The sequence below is a fragment of the Crinia signifera genome, unplaced genomic scaffold (genome assembly GCF_055691185.1).
Source record: "Crinia signifera unplaced genomic scaffold, ASM5569118v1 HAP2_SCAFFOLD_89, whole genome shotgun sequence".
NCBI lineage: Eukaryota > Metazoa > Chordata > Amphibia > Anura > Myobatrachidae > Crinia > Crinia signifera.
Window position 1 is genome coordinate 192,596 of NW_028142806.1, and position 19,542 is coordinate 212,137.

The 19,542-nt window shown below is 48.2% G+C and overlaps 2 protein-coding genes across 3 annotated transcripts in view; one reads left to right on the top strand and one right to left on the bottom strand.

Annotated features, from left to right (window-relative positions):
* LOC146056762 (phosphatidylinositol N-acetylglucosaminyltransferase subunit P-like) overlaps positions 1-19,542 on the bottom strand; it is a 210,598-nt gene that overhangs the window by 42,388 nt on the left and 148,668 nt on the right. The window lies entirely within an intron of this gene.
* Positions 3,431-13,105, top strand: LOC146056764 (phosphatidylinositol N-acetylglucosaminyltransferase subunit P-like). 2 transcript variants are annotated; one of them, XM_083168440.1, is made up of 3 exons: positions 3,431-4,063; positions 11,558-11,676; positions 12,830-13,105. In XM_083168440.1, the coding sequence occupies exons 1-3, from the start codon at positions 3,936-3,938 to the stop codon at positions 12,970-12,972; spliced, it is 390 nt and encodes a 129-aa protein (XP_083024566.1). In that variant the 5' UTR covers positions 3,431-3,935; the 3' UTR covers positions 12,973-13,105. The 2 variants fall into 2 exon arrangements, 1 of the variants encoding a protein (XP_083024566.1); XR_014469400.1 differs by lacking the exon at positions 11,558-11,676.

A 19,542-nucleotide genomic window follows, 5' to 3' on the forward strand; every position in this document is an offset into this window, starting at 1 on the left:
TCAAAGAGGTCACGTAGGTAATATCTTGTGCCGATGCCATAAATGTCTTCTTAAAACAGAAGCTCTTCCCAATCCTTCCAGCGCAGTTCCCCATAACCTCCGTCACTGCCTGTCTGCCTGAGTAGCTGACGTATATGATGTATCCTCTTCCATGTTGTTTCCAGTGTCTTTTTCTTCAACGCTTTGATAATGGCGGAAATAGTTACAGAAGTCCATCTCATCGTAGTCCTCGTCGTCTTCAGATTCTGAATCGTCGTTATAGAAGTCAATGGTGGCTTGTACGGGGAAACTGGCGAGAACGGTCTTCCCCATCTGCTGCAAATATTTCTCCTTCTTGGATTGGGGCATGTACAGCCTGTTCAATGCAGAGAGAGAACAATTTAAAAATATATATCAATTCCATCAGTAAATTAAATTTCAATGAAATCTACATTACTGACCCAGAGAGATAAAGTACTAGCCAATCAGCTCCTGGCTGTCATTTTTCAAATGCAGCCTGTAATGTGGCAATTAGGGGCTGATTGGCTGGTACTTTGGGATGTATGTGCTAATGGGTCTATGTATTGAAGAAACAAGTGCAGGGTGTGTGGTGTGGGACCCGCAGGAGTCCATACCTGCACTCATTATCTATATGCCCAACAGTGGCGTAACTAAGTTTTGGGCGCCCCCCCCCCCATTAGGGGGGGGCCCCCGCCGCCGCCCCGCCAAGCACCCCCAATCCCCCGCCGCTCCACCGCACATGCAAACCCCCCCCCCCCCCCAATCCCCTGCAGCCTTACCTATCTCGCTGGTCCCGGCGGCTCCGTTCTTCTTCTGCTGAGGACCACCACAAAATGGCCGCCCCCATACAGCAGACAGTTTCAGAGAACTGTGTGCTATATGGGGGCGGCCATTTTGTGGTGGTCCTCAGCAGAAGAACGGAGCCGCCGGGACCAGCGAGATAGGTAAGTCTGCGGGGGATTGGGGGGGTATCTATAGCACCGCAGCCCCCGGCGCCCCCACATGCACAGTGCCCCCCTGAGGTGGCGGGGGCTGCGGTGCTATAGTTACGCCGCTGATGCCCAAGATATATCCAGAATGCAATATAGGCACAGGCCAATGGGGTGATTCAGGTTGGTTTGCAAAAGCAAACTCCTTTAATATACAAAACTCTGCTGCACTGCAGGTGGGGAGACGTAAAATGTGCAGAGAGAGTTAGATGTGGGGGAGTTATTTTGTTTCTGTGCAGGGTAAATACTGCCTGCTTTATTCCTACACTGTAATATAGATTTCAGTTTGAACACACCCCACCCAAATCTAACTCTCTCTCTGCACATGTTACATCTGCCCCACCTGCAGTGCAGCATGGTTTTGTCCATTAAAGGAATTTGCTTTTGCAAACCAACCCGAATCATTTATATATGACATTTATACAGTATCTGGGGGTGCTAGGCGCGACCGCTGCTCCCATCTCCCCCTCTGTACACCAAGGGCCTGATTCAGCTCTGCACATTCACATATTACATTTATACAGTATCTGGCGGTGCTACACCAGGTGGGACAATCAGAACTTACCGCACTGGATGCTGAAATCCCAGCGCCCCCTTTGTCCCGGCAGCGCACTTATCACTATCTGCGGGGTCTCGCTGTAAATAGAAAAAAAAAAAAAACAATAAAAAAAGATTCAGCTAATAACACAAGCAGACTAGCATAAATGGCCACTCTCTTGCTTTTGTGGAAATACAAGACCCAGGATGCCCCAGAGGGCTTTTGCAACCTGCCTTAACTTTGATCTAGAGAAGCACAGAAATTCTTCTATTGTGGTGGTGGGATTTGGTGTAATGGGTGCCAGACGGCTCCCCTACAGTCAGGATTCCGACAGTCAGTACTCAGACGTCGGAATCCTGACTGCTCCCTCGTGTGGGTCCACGACCCCCATAGAAGGAGAATGAAATAGGTGGCCAGCGCAGTTCGCCGCCGTGCCCGCAGCATGGTGAGCGCAGCGAGCCTGCAAGGGGCTTCATTGCGCTCCCCCCGCTGTGCAGTCGGGATTCCGACGTCGGAGAAATGACTGTCAGAATCCCGACTGTCGGTGTGTCATACCACACCCGGTGTAATCCCTGCTCTGGCTGTGGCTGTGTACCCATAATACAGCAGCCGAGGCCTGGCTGCAGACACTATAGGGAAATCCTATTGTCTGCCTGTGAATTACACATCCTTTCTCTGTGTAATATCAGGGTGGGATACACACTACAAGCAATGCTTGTCCTATCTCCATTCACTAACACAATGGGATATCCCTTATCCAAGCTGTAATCAGCGGCAGGGTCACTTCCAGGGGGCAAATTACACAGAGGATAGATAGATAGATAGATAGATAGATAGATAGATAGATAGATAGATAGATAGATAGATAGATAGATAGATAGATAGATAGATCACAAATGATAATCTGTGTACACACGCTTAGATTATTCCCTGTTTTTGATTCATTGTTGCTTATAGAAGCAAAATCGAATCGAAATGGAATGGTTGTTAAGATGCTTTCAATCTGCATTCGTTTCATTGCGCGCTCACGGTTTCGCTATATCGAAAAGAAAAATAGACTGTGCAGGCAAGGAAATGTCGAATGCGATCCAGTAAATCGAATGTGTACACTGTGCCTTGAATGTAAATTGAATTTGATATCTCGAAATCGATATGGAATGCAAGTACAGATCTAATGCTAAATTGAATGGAAAGATCTAATGCCAAATCGAATCACACATTGAATCTAAAGCAAATCAAAACGTGTGTACACACCAATAGATAGAGAGATAGGTACATAGATAGACAGACAGACAAAAATATGTTAAATTTGCCACCAGCTTGTTTTTTTTATTTTTATCGTATATATCATGCTATGCTAACTGGCATAGCACTCAGCACCAGTCCAATAAAGGACATACGTTGCTATGGGAGATAGCTTCCCTGGTGGATTTATCCATGCAGTAGATGGAGAGAGACTTTAGCTGGTGCTGTCGCTACTGGTGTAAATCCACTTTAATCAGATATTTTCATACAGATCAATAACCTCTGTTTCATCTTGCAAAAAATACAAAGAATTGTTACAGTGTAGAGAGATCAGTATTACCGGTGTACACACACAGGCTGAGGCTTTCTTGTCTCTTTAAACCGGGACACTCATGGATTACACAGGTTCTGGGGATGGCTGACTTCAAATTTACATTTCCCCGTTCCATGAGTGTCCCGGATTAAAGGCATGGTGTGGTAAGTAATATATATTACTATTGTAAAGCGCAACGGAATCTGCTGCGCTATATAAGAAACTGTAAATAAATAAATAAATAAATAAAAATATATATATATATATCTCCCTGTGTTCGCAGGGGAATGCTCAGCGGTTTTATGTGGATGCCCATATAATACTCGGTGTTCCACAGCCGCCGCCGCCCCCCAGCCCTCTCTTCCTGGGAGTGAGCAGGAGAGTTGGGTCGGGAGGGAGTTTGCCCGTGTGCTGAGGAGTTATCGGTTATCTCCACATTATACCAAGAAGTCTGCTGCATAGCCGCTTTTGAGACTCGTCTTGGTCTGGGAAAGCAAGGTCTGAACATAGGGGACCCAGTAGGTGAGAAGCGTGTTCTTTGCAGCCACAGCGGCACTGGCTAGGAACCGCTTGACCCCACAGCCCAAGTGGATAGGAGAATTAGAGGAACATGGGGTGGAATGTGATGCTGAACGAACTCTGACATTTTTGTTTAAAGGGTTGTGATTGGCATCTTGGACCGATAGCTTTACAATGGTAATAGGAATAAACGTAACCCAGGCTGGTTCTGCGTTTCTGTTGCTGGTCATTATATGGTCAAAGCCGCTGACAAATCTCCCCCATTGTGGGAAATACCAGAGGGACTAATATCTTGGTGGACCCAATTCATGGCTCTAGTCTCCTATGTCCTATGACTGGTCCAGGGCTACTTGTGTCCTTCATGCCTCTCTCTTGTTGTCTTCCAGTCCTATATCTGACGTGGGCTTTCATTCCTGAGTCGTGGTTACATTCGTTAGGACTGACTTACTGGCCCCAGAAGTAAGTACTGTACACGTATGTATGTATGTAGTTATGAGGTGGACAATACAGTATATATATATATATATATGTGGTCAACATGCAGTAAGTCAACATGTTTAAAAGGCCAATAGACAAGGTGTTTAATTCGAAATTGTGTAGACCTTTTGACTCCGTCAACTTTTTGTACCTATCCACCCTTTCCACTGTCTACATTTTCCATGTCAACCTTTTGACAATGTCGGCCGAATGCATGTCCACCATATGTGGTCGACCTAATAATTGTCTTGACAGGGTATTGTATAATCGCTGTGCCCAACTATCCCCCCACAAATGACATAACTCTCTTGTTGGATAAAATTGGCCACAGCAGCCATCTTTATTGAACAATACAATTTTAAACAATAATCCAAAAACATTCCCACGGAAGGTGGTCCCCGAGGCCCTCAATAAATATATATCCACACCTCTAAGCACTTCCAGGAGCTCTTACCCCCAGCCGATAGCGATTGGCTCGAGGGCACCAATTGTACACACCCAGTGCTCATTAATTAACCTCACTCAGGGGAGTCCAGCCCCCTCATGGGGCCCTCCCCGCCGCATAATTAAGCCTCAATGCCACCAACCTCGAGGACCCCCCTCCGCACAGGCCACTGTGACAAAAAGACATCCTAGCAAATATTCTACCTAAACTATAAAAAATAGGGAAGGGTGGGTGGGAGCTGTTGAGAAAATCTCCCAGTGACCCCTATTTCCTGCCTGAACCCTGCTTATAAACCCCTCCAACACCCCGTTAAGCCCCTCCCCCTATGACCCTCTCCTTAAGCACTCCTCCTATGACTAACTGCTAGTCAGCTCCCTACAAACCCTGTCAGGGGAGCCTACCCCCAGGCTTTGCCTCCAGTCCGGCTCCTACATGACAGGGTATTGTATAATCGCTGTGCCCAACTATCCCCCCACAAATGACATAACTCTCTTGTTGGATAAAATTGGCCACAGCAGCCATCTTTATTGAACAATACAATTTTAAACAATAATCCAAAAACATTCCCACGGAAGGTGGTCCCCGAGGCCCTCAATAAATATATATCCACACCTCTAAGCACTTCCAGGAGCTCTTACCCCCAGCCGATAGCGATTGGCTCGAGGGCACCAATTGTACACACCCAGTGCTCATTAATTAACCTCACTCAGGGGAGTCCAGCCCCCTCATGGGGCCCTCCCCGCCGCATAATTAAGCCTCAATGCCACCAACCTCGAGGACCCCCCTCCGCCACAAAGCACGAGGTTAAACCCTTAACCCCGTGCGCCCCCCCCACATCCGGAACGCTGTTTCTATTCCCTCTTGTAGTCCCAAAGACCAAACATCTATCCCCACAGCATTCAGGTGCACACCGTCACCTCTCCAAAATGCCCCGGAACCAGACTCAAGTTCCCTGTGCCTCACCACAACAGCCCCGTTCCTGGCCATAAAACGCCCAATCGCCCTGTTAACTTTAATCCGTGCCTTATTGAGCTTGTCAGCCGACCTCGCATCCCTCCAATAATGGCGTGGCACGATGTCTGACCAGACCGTGATTAATTCCGGAAACATTGCCCATAACCGTAGGAGATCAAACTTGATATCCCGTATCAACTCCCTAAATGGTCTGCCCCCAAGGTCATTCCCGCCCACATGCAAAACTAATATGTCGGGAACCCTATCGAGCCGAACAAAACGGTGAAATTCCTGCAGCACTCCACTCCATACCATACCACGTTTTCCCAGCCAGCGAACCACTGCCTCCTCTCTATCCAAACCCAGCTGGCGGCCGTTCGGTCTGACATCCGCCCGCAAAGCTCCCCAAAAGACATATGAATGTCCTAAAATCCAAATCAGGCACGGAGGCTGCCCTAAAACAGAAAAAACACAGTCAACCTCAACAATCCCCTAAACGAACATAAGACCGAAAGCGAGACGATTCCCACCGCCCAATACGCTTAATCAACTCATCCCCAAATCCCATTCTAGCAGCCTCAGTTGCGGCCCCAATGCGGAAAGAGTGACCCGCGTATTCCTCCCCCTTGAGGCCCAACGTCCGCAGGACTGCTCTAAACACACTTGTGAACTGAAACCGTGATAAAAAGGATCCATTTGCATGCATCAGCAACGGATCCTTTTCCTTATAGTGTGAAAGAGTACTTGAAATCACAACAAAGTGCGCGCCCAGGTGTGCAGCAAATGTATGGAAGATATCTAGGAGGTAATTCCACAACTCCTCCAAATACAATAGACAATACAATAAAAGGTGATATCTTCAACACTTATGCGCACCACCCTTTCATATGTGCAAAACAAACCAAAAAAAGGCTTATCTTAAATCAGGTAGTCCCACTCTGATCTCTTCTTCAGATTCTCTCAATTTTGTGCCATATAAGAGAGAGTGATATAACAACCATAGCGTAAAACAGTTTTAATACAGCATAATTTAAAAATACATCAGACACAATGTTGGTAGTAATTGCAATTACCAAATAAAAAGAGAACTAACAGTGAGTTCTCTATTAAGGCATAAAACACTTTAAAAGGATGATCCACCACGTCACTTCAAACAGGAGAAGAAAAAAAGTCAACACAATTACCAGATCTTGTTGAGAACCCAAGGTGTACTCGGTTCTCTGTATGGGCAACGTGTGCGGCTATGTGGCGTTCCCGGAACTCTGCAGAAGTACACAGGCAGCGTCACTTTCTTCCTATTCTTGCTTCCAGTGGCGGGTCACCAGAGTCCAGAGTCCTTTTTAGGCCTAAAAAGGACTCTGGACTCTGGTGACCCGCCACTGGAAGCAAGAACAGGATCCTTTTCCTTGCCCACTCTGACCTCCTTAAATATCCTCAGCTGTGCCACCGGGCACATATCCGACCCTGGTACAGAGAAGAGAACTACCTTCTTCCCCCTCCCTAACTGATCCGTCTTAGACCTCCTCACAACTAGCTCCACCCTATCCGAGTATAAATCCACATCCTCTCCTAACAAACCTCCCGGCCTGGACACGCTTGGACTCACGAGCTCCCCAATCCGCAGTGCCCCGAAGAAGGCAAGCGAAAAAGCTACCCCAAACAACCTTTCCTCAAAATTGGAACTACAGACCTCCCCTAAATTCATGCCCATATTCTGTAACAACTGGAAAGACACCGGCCTTCTCTGATCCTGTACGACATGACCTCTCCTCCAACCTTTCAAAGCCTGCGCAATCAGGAAATTCTTAGTGACGTCAGGCCTGCCGCCTGCACGAAACCCAAAAGCCAAGCCCGCCATGCAGCGCGTGATTTTTGCCACTGACCAACCAATCTCCTTACAATGGCCTATATATAGCAAGACAGCCAACTCGTCATCATCCTCCTTCAGACCTACTACCTCACGCCATTCTAACCAGCTCCGCCATTCCTGATTGTATGCCGACCATGTATTCGGGGCCAAGGATTCCCTGATGAGCTGATCGACTACCCGTCCAGCAGAGCCCAGAGCCGACTCGGGAACCCGGTCCCCTCCCTGTCCGCCTCTGGTGCCAACTCCCGAAAACGCTCCCACTGTGAACGAGATAAAGCATCCGCAATGCCGTTAGAGACAACGGGAACGTGCCTAGCCACAACCCACAAATTTAAAGCCAGACATTCCAATACTAACTGCTGCAAAACAGTGACCACTGACGGTGAAGATGCCGACAATTGGTTAATAGCCATGACAACCCCCAAATTATCGCAGTGAAAACAAATCTTCCTATTACGGAATAGCTCCCCCCAAACAACTACTGCTACCAAGATAGGAAACAACTCCAACAATGCCAAGTTTTTAACCATGCCTCTCTGCACCCAAGACTCCGGCCACCGGCCTACACACCAATGTCCCTGGCAATATGCCCCGAACCCACCACTCCCGGCCGCGTCTGTGAAAAGGTCTAGCTCAGTAGCGACACATGTGTCTGACATCCACAAAGCTCTGCCGTTAAAAGCTTCCAAGAAAGTTGCCCACACCCGCAAGTCCCCCTTCAACTCACTACCTAATCTGACAAAATGATGAGGAAGAACCACCCCTGCTGTCGCAGCTGCCAGCCTCCTGCTGAAAATGCGGCCCATAGGCATAATGCGACACGCAAAATTCAGTTTGCCCAGCAAGGATTGCAATTCCCGCAATCTAATCTTCTTCAACAGCAATGCCCTCCCTACCTCGGCCTTCAAACCCAGCAATTTCTCCTCGGGCAAGCGGCACTCCATATTCTCGGTATCAATGACAATACCCAAAAAACTAATCACAGTCGCAGGGCCCTCCGTCTTACCTGGAGCAAGCGGGACCCCAAAGTCTGCCGACACCCTTTCAACAGTCCTCAACAATAAGTCACATACTCCGGTCCCCCCAGGACCAATACATAAAAAGTCATCTAGGTAATGAATAACTGAACTACACCCAGAGACATCCTTAACCACCCACTCCAAAAAAGAACTAAAGGCCTCAAAATAAGCACATGACAAAGAACAACCCATCGGTAAACATCAATCAACAAAAAATTCTCCGTCCCAACAACAACCCAACAAACGCAAACTGGTTGGGTGAACCGGCAGCAAACGGAATGCCGATTCAATATCAGTCTTTGCCAACCTGGCCCCTTTCCCAAACCGCTTCCCCCACTGAACAGCCGCGTCAAACGATGTATAAACCACCGAGCAGATGTCGGGGTCAATGCCATCATTGACCGACGCCCCTTTTGGAAAAGATAAATGGTGTATAAGACGAAACTTGTTCGCCTCCTTTTTTGGCACCACCCCCAATGGAGAGACTATCAAATCTGGCCATGGTGCCGACCCAAAAGGTCCAGCCATACGACCCAGCTGCACCTCCTTACGCAGTTTATCCTGCACCACCTCTGGGTGCTCCCTTGCAGACTTCAAATTCCTCCCCAAGCCCCCTGAAACCTGCACGTCGGAAGGTATCTTAAAACCTTCCCTAAACCCCTCCTCCAACAACACGGCTGTCTGCTGGTCAGGATACCTACGCAGATAGCCCAGCATCCTTTCCAGCCGAACCGGTGTCTCCCCCTTTTGAATTACCGTCCCGTGACTTCCCTCTGAAGCATTTATTTGCCCCATGGGTCCCTCCACACGAGGAACATTCATGTTTAAATTTGCATTTTGCCCCAAAACGACATGACCCGTCATTAAAGGCAAAGCAGAGTCCCTTCTGCATGGCCGTCCCATTTGTGGCCTCCCTCGGCCCCCCCCCCGTCCCCACGAAAGGGCTGCCCACTTTTTGTGGGAGCCGTCACCTTTAACCATAAAGCAATATCCTTATGGTCCCAACGTATGTTAGGGCGAACAGCCTTCCTCTGCCTAAACTGCTCATCGTACCTGAGCCAAGCCAAGCCCCCATACACACGGTATGCCTCTCCTATCGCATCCATGTAACAAAACAAGCCTGAACAATTGTCAGGTGCCTTCTCCCCAATCACACTAGCTAAAATAGCAAACGCTTGCAGCCAGTTCGTGAATGACCGCGGTATCAGCCGATACCGCCGCCGTTCCTCCTCCTCCTTCTTCTCCTCCTTACGGGGCCTATCCAGATTAAAACGCTCTAAAGGGAGCAATGAAAATATATCAACGTATTCCCCTTTCCAAATCTTCTCCCTCACCTCCTGCTTCAGGTGGGCCCCCAATGGCCCCTCAAAGCATACGTACACCTCCCCTTTTGCAGTGTCACTGAGCCTCCCACACTCCTCCTGCGTCCCAACACTGCCCCCTTCTGCCCCTGCACTACTGCTACTTTGCTCACCGCCGGATACCGGCACCCCGCTGTTCACCGGCACCCCACTGCTAACCGGCACACTATTACTGACTGGCACACTAATGCTAGCTGGTGTGCCCGCATTCTGCGGCACCCATGCTGCCGCTGGGGACGGCCCCGCCCCCTGCCGCAAACCTACCAACCATTCTGCAAAACCACTCAATAATTCAGTAAAACCTCTACTCATTTCCCCTTGGAGGGCTAACCCTCCCCCCCCCTGACTCTGCGCTAAAGCATTAACAGACATAGAGACAGACTCACCAGGCTGCCTGGGGGCTGTGAACCCAGCAGCCGCAGGTCCAGTGTCCTGACGAACTCCAGCCAATGAGGAAGGACCAGGTATTTCTCCATCATCTGCTGACGCTGCCATCTCTCTTCTCCTGTCATCCCGACCCTCAGGCACAGCACCAGCCGGCGTGACCTCGTTGGAGGCGGAGCCAGCCGTGCGCCTCTCGCTCCGTGTACCAGGCCTGCGGTCCTCAGCCTGTACTTCTGCCCCCCTGGCACGACTCACCCCGCGCTGGGCAGCAGCATGCCCCGCATGCCCCACCGCACCAGGTCCAGTACCACGCAACGCCGGATCTTCTTGCACGTGGGGGGGATCCCCCCCGCGCGGAGGGTTCCGCCTGCTGGTTGGATTCCTCCCAGACCTGGTCCTGCGGGCGGAAGGTGCCCGGCCCGCAGCCTGGCCTGGAGGGTCCCTAACGGGGCTCCGTGAACGGCGCTGAACCCTGGGGGACACAGATGGGCTAAAGCGCTCCGGAGGCCTGGACCTCCGAGGCCGTGCACCCGCTGGAGCAGCCTCCTGCGTTGCTGCTCCCAGTCCCCCCAGCAGACCTGACATCTGCTGCTGCAGCCACTCAGCCCCTCTGGTGCCAGCTGCCTCCCTGAGGGCAGAAAGCGCAGCGGATACCTCTGCATCAGCGTTGCCTGGGGAAGCCATGGGAGATGTCACGCTGCTTAGCTGTTGAGAAAATCTCCCAGTGACCCCTATTTCCTGCCTGAACCCTGCTTATAAACCCCTCCAACACCCCGTTAAGCCCCTCCCCCTATGACCCTCTCCTTAAGCACTCCTCCTATGACTAACTGCTAGTCAGCTCCCTACAAACCCTGTCAGGGGAGCCTACCCCCAGGCTTTGCCTCCAGTCCGGCTCCTACAATATAATTGCTGTAGGTCTTCCATACCACACACGTTATAATGGAGGGGGGAGGAGTTACTTGAGTAGTATCATGTAAATCTGGCTCTATGGAATTATTATTATAGTTGTAATACAGATCAAGTACATCAGTCAAGACATGCCTTACACTAGGTGGCCATACACTAGTCCGATTTGGCTGTTATTCGCAGATAAATTGGGTTGTGGCCAATCCGATGCACGTATCGGAGTCGGAGGTGGGACCCGCTGCACGGCCGGCCATACATTGCTGCGAGAAGTCGCAGTAGTGTATGGCCACCTTTAATTTAGCACAGGCATGGGTAACCTGTTGTGAAACTACAAGTCCCAACATGCCTTGCCACAGTTTTGCTATTAGGGAATACTAAAACTGTTGCAATGCATGCTGGGATTTGTAGTTTCCCAGCAGCTGGAGACAGGTTGCCTACGCCTGGTTTAGTAAGAGCAGATAATTCAGAAGAGTCAGATACCAGGCAGCCAGGCTTGGAGTGGTCTTGTCTCCTGATCACTTCCTATGTGTTTCCCAGGTACTGGGCTGTGGCCATCCCTGTATACCTTCTGGTCATGTTAGGCATTGCCTATATCTTCCTATTCGGTATAAACATGATGAGCACAGCGCCCCTGGATTCCATACACACGGTCACAGGTAATTTTACTCCTTACATAGTGTCACAAATAGCAACTTGTATATTGGCGCTAATTGAGTTTTGAACGCAGAAGTACGAATATCGCACATAGGCAATTTTCGCACTGCGCATGCTCAGCGTCCACCACAGTGTACGAGTGTCGAAGTGCGATCTCCACCCTAATGGATGCAATCGCAGTTTAAGTGACAGCGACAGGCGCGGCCAAGGCAACGCAGGGGTATCATAACCATTAACGGGACAGCTGAGTGACGTGTGACACTGTGACCCGGAGCAGTGCGTCTGCCTTCTGCAATGAGATCACAGTTAGATTGCAATAGCGGTGCAAGGTTTCATACTGGTGCAAAGTAAAAGGTGCTGTAATGTATTCACGCCAACAAGTGTGTTCCCATAAATGTTCCTGTCTTTCCATGGAGGGTTTGACACTTTATTAAATGTTCCTCATCATGACTAAAATAACATTTAGAAATAGTATTTTTGTGTTATAAGTAGTCTTAAGCCCCTTAAGGTGCCTACACCCTACACACTAGAACGATTTTTTTGGGCGATTTCCGATAAATTGGCCAATATATCGTCCGATGTTTATCGAAAATCGGCCGATTACGGTCCGATGTGCGCTCCCATGGATCTTTTGCTAAATCTTCTGATCTTACGTGCTGCACAAAAGATCAGAAGATTTAGGGAAAGATCCATAGGAACGCACACGGGATCTTAAGAAAGATCTTTGGTAAAGATGTACGCTTGCCTGAAATCTTTTGTCCAGGACAGGCAAAAGATTTTAAGGCTAATTTATGCGCACATCTTACGATCGCAGATCTTTCTAGTGTGTGGGCACCTTTTACACTAGTGCGATGTAGGCCCTACTCACATGATTTTAACGCATCGGATTGTATGTCTCTTAATTCCGATGTGGCGCTGTGCTCATCGGATCCGGAGATTGACACGGCTGCCACAAGGATTTGTCATATCCCATAATGATAAATGGGGATGGCGTGAGATAATTCATATGCAAAAGGAGCCCATACGATCGTGCCGCGGGGGAGTTACCGGATCATCGCATTAGTGTATGAGGGCCTTTAGGTGTGTGCCGGCCGGATGTAATTGTCAGACACGTGTACACATCGCATGAGACCATTTATCACAATCTCCCCACAGACTCATATGCGAAAAATCAGCAGCACAAAGCTTCCGACGAGGATTCTGTCCCGGCCCTGCTGGACGTCCCGATCAGTGAGGTCAATCGGATGTTCTACCTTACTGACCAGGGCTTGAGGAACCAGTTCTCACAGGCTCAGTGATGCCCCATAATGTGTTATCATTTACTCTATCTAAGAGTATTTATGGAACTTTTCTAGTTTTGACTTTTTTTTTATTATGAGGATGTGAAACCGGCTCCTATTGGGAAATAAATCATTCATAAGGGTGTGAGTATTTACCGGTGTTATGTATTGAGCGATCTTAGGAGTATGGCATTACAGTGTATGAATCTAGACTACGCAATGGTCACCTTGGCACGTCTGCTCATCCGGGGGTGTAGTCCTCTCTCCCACCGACACGTGAGAGTGGTCATTTTGGGGTAAATCATGGCAATAACCACTGGCACCGCACCAAATGTCCATTGCTAGCATGCACTGCAACATTTGTATGTTGTGTGCAGCCAGAGGTGTATTAGTGCCTGTGGGACCCATGTACAATGGAGCCTCCCACCCTATACTGCCTGTCAGCAGCCATCTTATTATGGTGCGGGATGGGGTCAGCATCCTGGCGGTGAAGACAATACCGGTCAGTATGCCGGCAGCAGTGGATCGGTGCCGGAACATTGAAAACAGGGTGCCTGCTGGAATCTCTGCAGCCAGACTCCCAATCGGTGAGAGAGTATTAGACCTGGAACTCCCAGATCCGTGCTCAGAAGTCTGCAAACAAGGAAACTGTTTACATAGGAATTGGTTCTTTCCATTATGAAGTTTGTGCTTTTCCCCTTGTAACTTGCTCCTAATAATCACTCTCGGGTAGGTGACACTTATTCTTGCAGTGTGATACAAGAAACTGCTGGGAAAAAGGTGCTCCGGCTTCTGATCACAGAGATGAAAGGTCCGACAGTCACCATTAGATGCTATCAGTGACGTATCAGCCTCCCGTATCACCAGTGACAGATCACGGGCAAAGCACGGAGCTGGGAAAGTTCTCTACCCCCCAGCACTATCTGTGTATTTATTCCTGCTGGGTTCTAGTTACATAGAAACCGTTTTACTCCTTCACTCAGCAAAGTCACAGCGGATGCTAAGAAAAATTGTGCAAAAGAGAATATTCTGGATATAGGCCCTTTTTCTGATCTGATTGCAGTACAAATTTGTTTGGAAAAAGAGCAAAACCGTGTGCACTGCAGGGGGGGGGGGGGGGGGGGGGCAGATGTTACATGTGCAGAACGAGAGTTAAATTTGGGTGGGGTGTGTTGAAACTGAAATCTAAATTGCAGTGTAAAAATAATGCAGCCAGTATTTACCCTGCACAGAAACAAAATAACTCGCACAAATCTAACTCTCTCTGCACATGTTACATCTGCCCCACCTGCAGTGCAGCATGTTTTTGTCCATTTTTCCAAACAAATTTGTACTGCCATAGTTTATATCATGGGTCCTCAAACTGCAGCCCTCCAGATGTTGTGAAACTACAAATCCCAGCATGCCTTGCCACAGTTTTGCTATAAGGGAGTATTAAAACTGTGGCAAGGCATGCTGGGATTTGTAGTTTCACAACATCTGTAGGGCCGCAGTTTGAGGACCCATGGTTTAGATTTTTGTGATACACACACATATATATTTCTGTACGTACACTTTAATTCTGTCATTGAAAGTTACAATCATTTCAGATTAACATGAGCGGTCTGCTGTATTCTGTCATGATATGAAAGAGCCCATTGAGTTTCAAATCCAATGATTTCACCCAGTGGCCCAGCAGTCGGACCTGTCATGTGACCACAACTCATACGTGGTCTGGTCAGACAGTGCTTGGGTTGAAGCTGGATCCTATAGGTCACAAGAAATCAGAGGAAATGGTAGATCCCATAGTGACCAAGTAACTGCTGCCATTATCTTTGCTGCTGTCTGCAGGAATATACGCTGATATACAGGGCAATGGCTGACCGCTCTGACACCTGCAGCTACAGATTTTTACAGCCACAGATGACGTTGCCCATATAATACATCTCCCGCCCCCAGTCCTGCATAACCTCAGGGCTTATGGTAGCAGATTTTGAAACCTCGGCGAGATACACGTGTGTTTGTCAGCACACGTGTACATCATGTTATCCGGTTATGCACGTGTGTGTGTGCACAGCCGATGTCCGTTTCCGGTTCTTGTGTCCGACTCAGAGCCGGCACTGTGGTTTTATAAACTAGTGTTTCCCAGATCCAGTCCTCAGGGACCTCTAGCAGTGCATGTTTTCCAGATCCCTTGTTTGGTGCACAGCGCTGGGTAATCATCTGCACAAACATAGGGGAATGGTGCGGGGGATTGTAGCAAGCAAATACTGGAACATTGCGCCCAAAGGAACTTGGATAAGGTTTCCGGGTGAACGGTTGACCCTATACGGTCAACAGGAACAAATAAAAGGTTCATAGGTTCAAAGGTCAACTTGACAATGACACAAATGGTCGACATCAATTTTTGTTTGTGTTTTTAATCATTTTAACGTTTCACATCCACGTGGACTATGATTGGGACTCTTAATCCGTGTCAAGCGCAGCGGTTGCGGAGTGAGACAACGGGCAGTCCGGTTTCCAGGAACGTGGCTTATATGTGGTTAAAATGATTCATTGACACAAATAAATTGCATTGACCGTTCCCATGTGGATCTTTTGCAGCTGTCAACGTCTTGTGGCATTGGTCTCTGTCGCAGAGTAGTGGTCGGGTCAGACATTTGCACAGGCTGGGACAATCATTCGATGGGTCATGAATTGCGTATAGATTTCCGGGTGGATAGCGAGGGCGGGGCGGGGTTTCTTTCTCTCTACGTGCAGTCATCTGCAACTTTACAGATGAGCAATCGCGTCCGAATCAGGTCCACGGTCTCTCATGTTACTAGGAGGTACCCAAATATTTGGCTTTAAATGTTGGCAAAATTTACTTTCTACTATAAACTAAGGGGGTGATTCAGGCCTGTTCACTAGGCTGCATATGTTCTCAGTCTAGCGAACAGGTAAAATCCACCAGGTAGATCGTCCACCAGCCCCCCCCCCTGGCGCCGGAATCCTGACGATAGAATGAGAGGGGATGTGTTCCATAATGAGGAGAAGTCATTCGATGGTCGCTGACCATCGATAGCTTTCTGCAGCCTTCTCTCTATACAGTAAGTCAATAATTACTTTTCAGATGGCAACAGATCGCAGAATTCGAGGCGGGTGTTGACGTCATGTGACTTTAGCCGCCCACCCCACGCAGGCATCAACACACCTGGAGTTGGTTCGGCGGGTGTGAAACTTGCCGAAGCTGTTTGCTCTCAGGGTCTCTGCGTGTTTGCAAATACACGTGCGCAAACACCCCCCCCCCCCCCATTATAGGACAGGGGCCCCAATTCTGACCCAAATTAATTGGTTTCAATCACTCACATTCACCAATGATACTTGTACAGTCAGGTGACCATTCTTATACTAGTGCCCGATAGCCAATCCGCACTCTATTCTGTGATGTCATTCTCTGACACAGTGACAATATTCTGCAGTTTCCCATCGCAGGCTCTGAATGACTTCATCACAGTGTTGGAATGTCCTAGTCCTACATATATATAGATAATATTGGTTGGGTGCTGATTAACCAGCCTGTCAGGCCGCTATCTAGCTGCTACTGATCAGTGAGTGGCACATGTCTCTCAGTACGTGGCAATAATCTGTCAGATCCGCAGTAACCGGTACTGATACCACTACTCCCCCCCAAGACACTGCTGTGTAATGATTTACCAGCTTCTCAGGGTCCGTGGTTGGGGGACACCTGGCTACAGACGTGTCCTCATTTTCACCTGGTGACCGGCTCTTATCAGGGCATACAGCACAGATTGCAGATGGGACATGGGAGATAAGTTTCAAGGACCAAAACCGGTTTTATGAGGGACCTTGAAACAAAATAGTTTGGCAAAATATATCCCATGACTAAAGGTGGCCATACACACGCAGATTTATCTGCAGATCTGTCTGGTTGGAACAAAAACATGGTTATAGATAACAGCAAATGACAGTTGACATTTGCTTGGAAATGCTGGAAAACTGACAAACTGTCACTCATCCATAACCATGTTTTTGTTCCAACCAGCCAGATCTGAAGATAAATCTTACTAGTGTATGGGCACCTTAAAGCTGGGTGGGGGGCACAGTTATTTATAATACCGGCGTCCCGGCTAGCACCCTGAAGAAAGGTGCCGGAATGCTAATCAACCCAACCCTGTTTCCCTACTGCTTCTCTAAAACCTGGACCGGGTCTTCCACATTATCTTCATATGGAATTGTGCTGTCCCCTTCATGTGGTGGTGTCCCGATTACAGTGGGACAGTCCCGCTAATTGTAAACTGTCCCTCGTGCAGGTAACAGTTTTCCCATGGTTGGGGGGTGGGGCAGTTGGGGGGAACCGGAGATCACCACAAAGCATGACATCTCTTCAGTGCAGGGAGAGTGCTGGGGGCTTCCCCCAAAAGAAATGAAAATGAGAGGTTGTAGCGCTACGCCTAGCCCCTTCACCCCAGATCACTCCCACTTTGGGTGAAGCTCCACCCCTTTTCAGACTGGCTGCACCAATGGCCCAGAAGTTCCCAACTTTTAACAGACACAAGTTGGGAGGTATGGTGCAGGTCCTGATCATCTCAGCATGTGGTTCGCCACTCCTTGTTGCTGACCTTTAGGCTGATGAGTTCTCTCGGGCAGTGATCCAAGGAGTCTGAAAAATCAGTTGCACCATCTGTTACTTCAGTCTCCTCGCATCATTCTGTGCCTCCGTCATGCTGCCGTGCATGTGCCGTCTGGTATCCACACACGTGGTAACTTGCTTGTGTCCCTGGGGCAGATGTATTAAGCCTTAACAAGAGATAAATGCAAGGGTGATAAGGAGAGATAAATGTCCAGCCAATCAGCTGACTTTTTTCAAACACAGCCTGTAACATGGCAGTTAGCAGGTGATTGGCTGGATGTTTATCTCTCCTGATCACCCTTGCATTTATCTCTTGTTAAAGATTAATACATCTGCCCCCCTGTGATATATTTTATTGTCTATGAGATCAATGTGATCCGTCAGGAAACACAAGATTGGGCAGTAAATCGCACAGTGTTTACTTAGCATTAGACATTAAACCTGGTGTCCGCACTCTAGTACCTGAGTTAGGCATTAGGCCTGGTACCTACACACTGGTGTCTGAGTTAGACTTTAGGCCTGGAATCCACACACTGGTGTCTGAGTTAGATTCTAAGCCTGATACCCACACACTGATGTTTGAGTTATACTATAGGCCTGGTACATATACACTGGTGTCAGAGTTAGGCTTTAGGCCTGGTACCCACACACTGGTGTCAGAGTTAGGCTTTAGGCCTGGTTCCCACACACTGGTGGCTGATTTAGGCTTTAGGCCTGGTACCCTCACACTGGTGGCTGAGTTAGGCTTTAGGCCTGGTTCCCACACACTGGTGTCAGAGTTAGGCTTTAGGCCTGGTTCCCACACACTGGTGGCTGAGTTAGGCTTTAGGCCTGGTACCCACACACTGGTGTCAGAGTTAGGCTTTAGGCCTGGTTCCCACACACTGGTGGCTGATTTAGGCTTTAGGCCTGGTACCCTCACACTGGTGGCTGAGTTAGGCTTTAGGCCTGGTTCCCACACACTGGTGGCTGAGTTAGGCTTTAGGCCAGGTACCCACACACTAGTGTCTGAGTTAGGCTTTAGGCCTGGTATCCACACACTGGTGGCTGAGTTAGGCTTTAGGCCTGGTACGCACACATTGGTGGCTGAGTTAGGCTTTAGGCCTGGTACCCACACACTCTCATTGCGGGTAATTCAGAGTTAACCGCTCTGCCGCAAATTCTCATGGTCAGCATTCATCCTGCCTTGAGAATCAATGTACACGCTGTGTGTATAGATGTGTACGGCTGCACTTACATTCACAGGCGAGCATATATGTCCAAAACCCATCGTAACAGGCTCACCATCCAATGATTTTCCACTGGGCAACAGTCATTGGGCGAAATTTACTAAAGAAAATTTGTAAAAAAATAGGTGTATTTGTATCCAGAAATACACTTATTTTTGACATTTACTATCCCGAAAATACGGCAATTCGTATTCGTATTGATGTGCTTTCAATACAAATACGAATTGCCGTATTTTCGGGATAGTAAATGTCAAAAATAAATGTATTTCTGGATACAAATACACCAATTTTTTTACAAATTTCCTTTAGTAAGTTTCCCCCATTGTATACTCAGAGTAGCCTACATCTGGTCAATCACCAAGAGAGATCATGCTCTGACCAATCAGAGAACTTACAGTCACTTCAAATAATTGGAGACAAAGTACCAACCAATCAGCTTCTAGCTGTTGTTTTTTAAAAAAAACAGCCTGTAACATGGCAGTTCGAAGCTCAATGGCACCTTATCACAGTTCACTTTATCTCTCTCCAAGGGCAATGATGTACTAAGCCTGGAAAAGTGATATAATAGAGTAATAAACCACCAACCAATCAGCTCCTAACTGTAATTTTCTAAACACAACCTGTGACATAGTAATATTATGATTTTTGTGTTATATGTGTGTATGTCCCCTTAAGGATTGCGAGTCATTCTATACTCATAAGATTAAATGCTGGCATTAAGGAATGAAATAAATAAATAAAGAAATG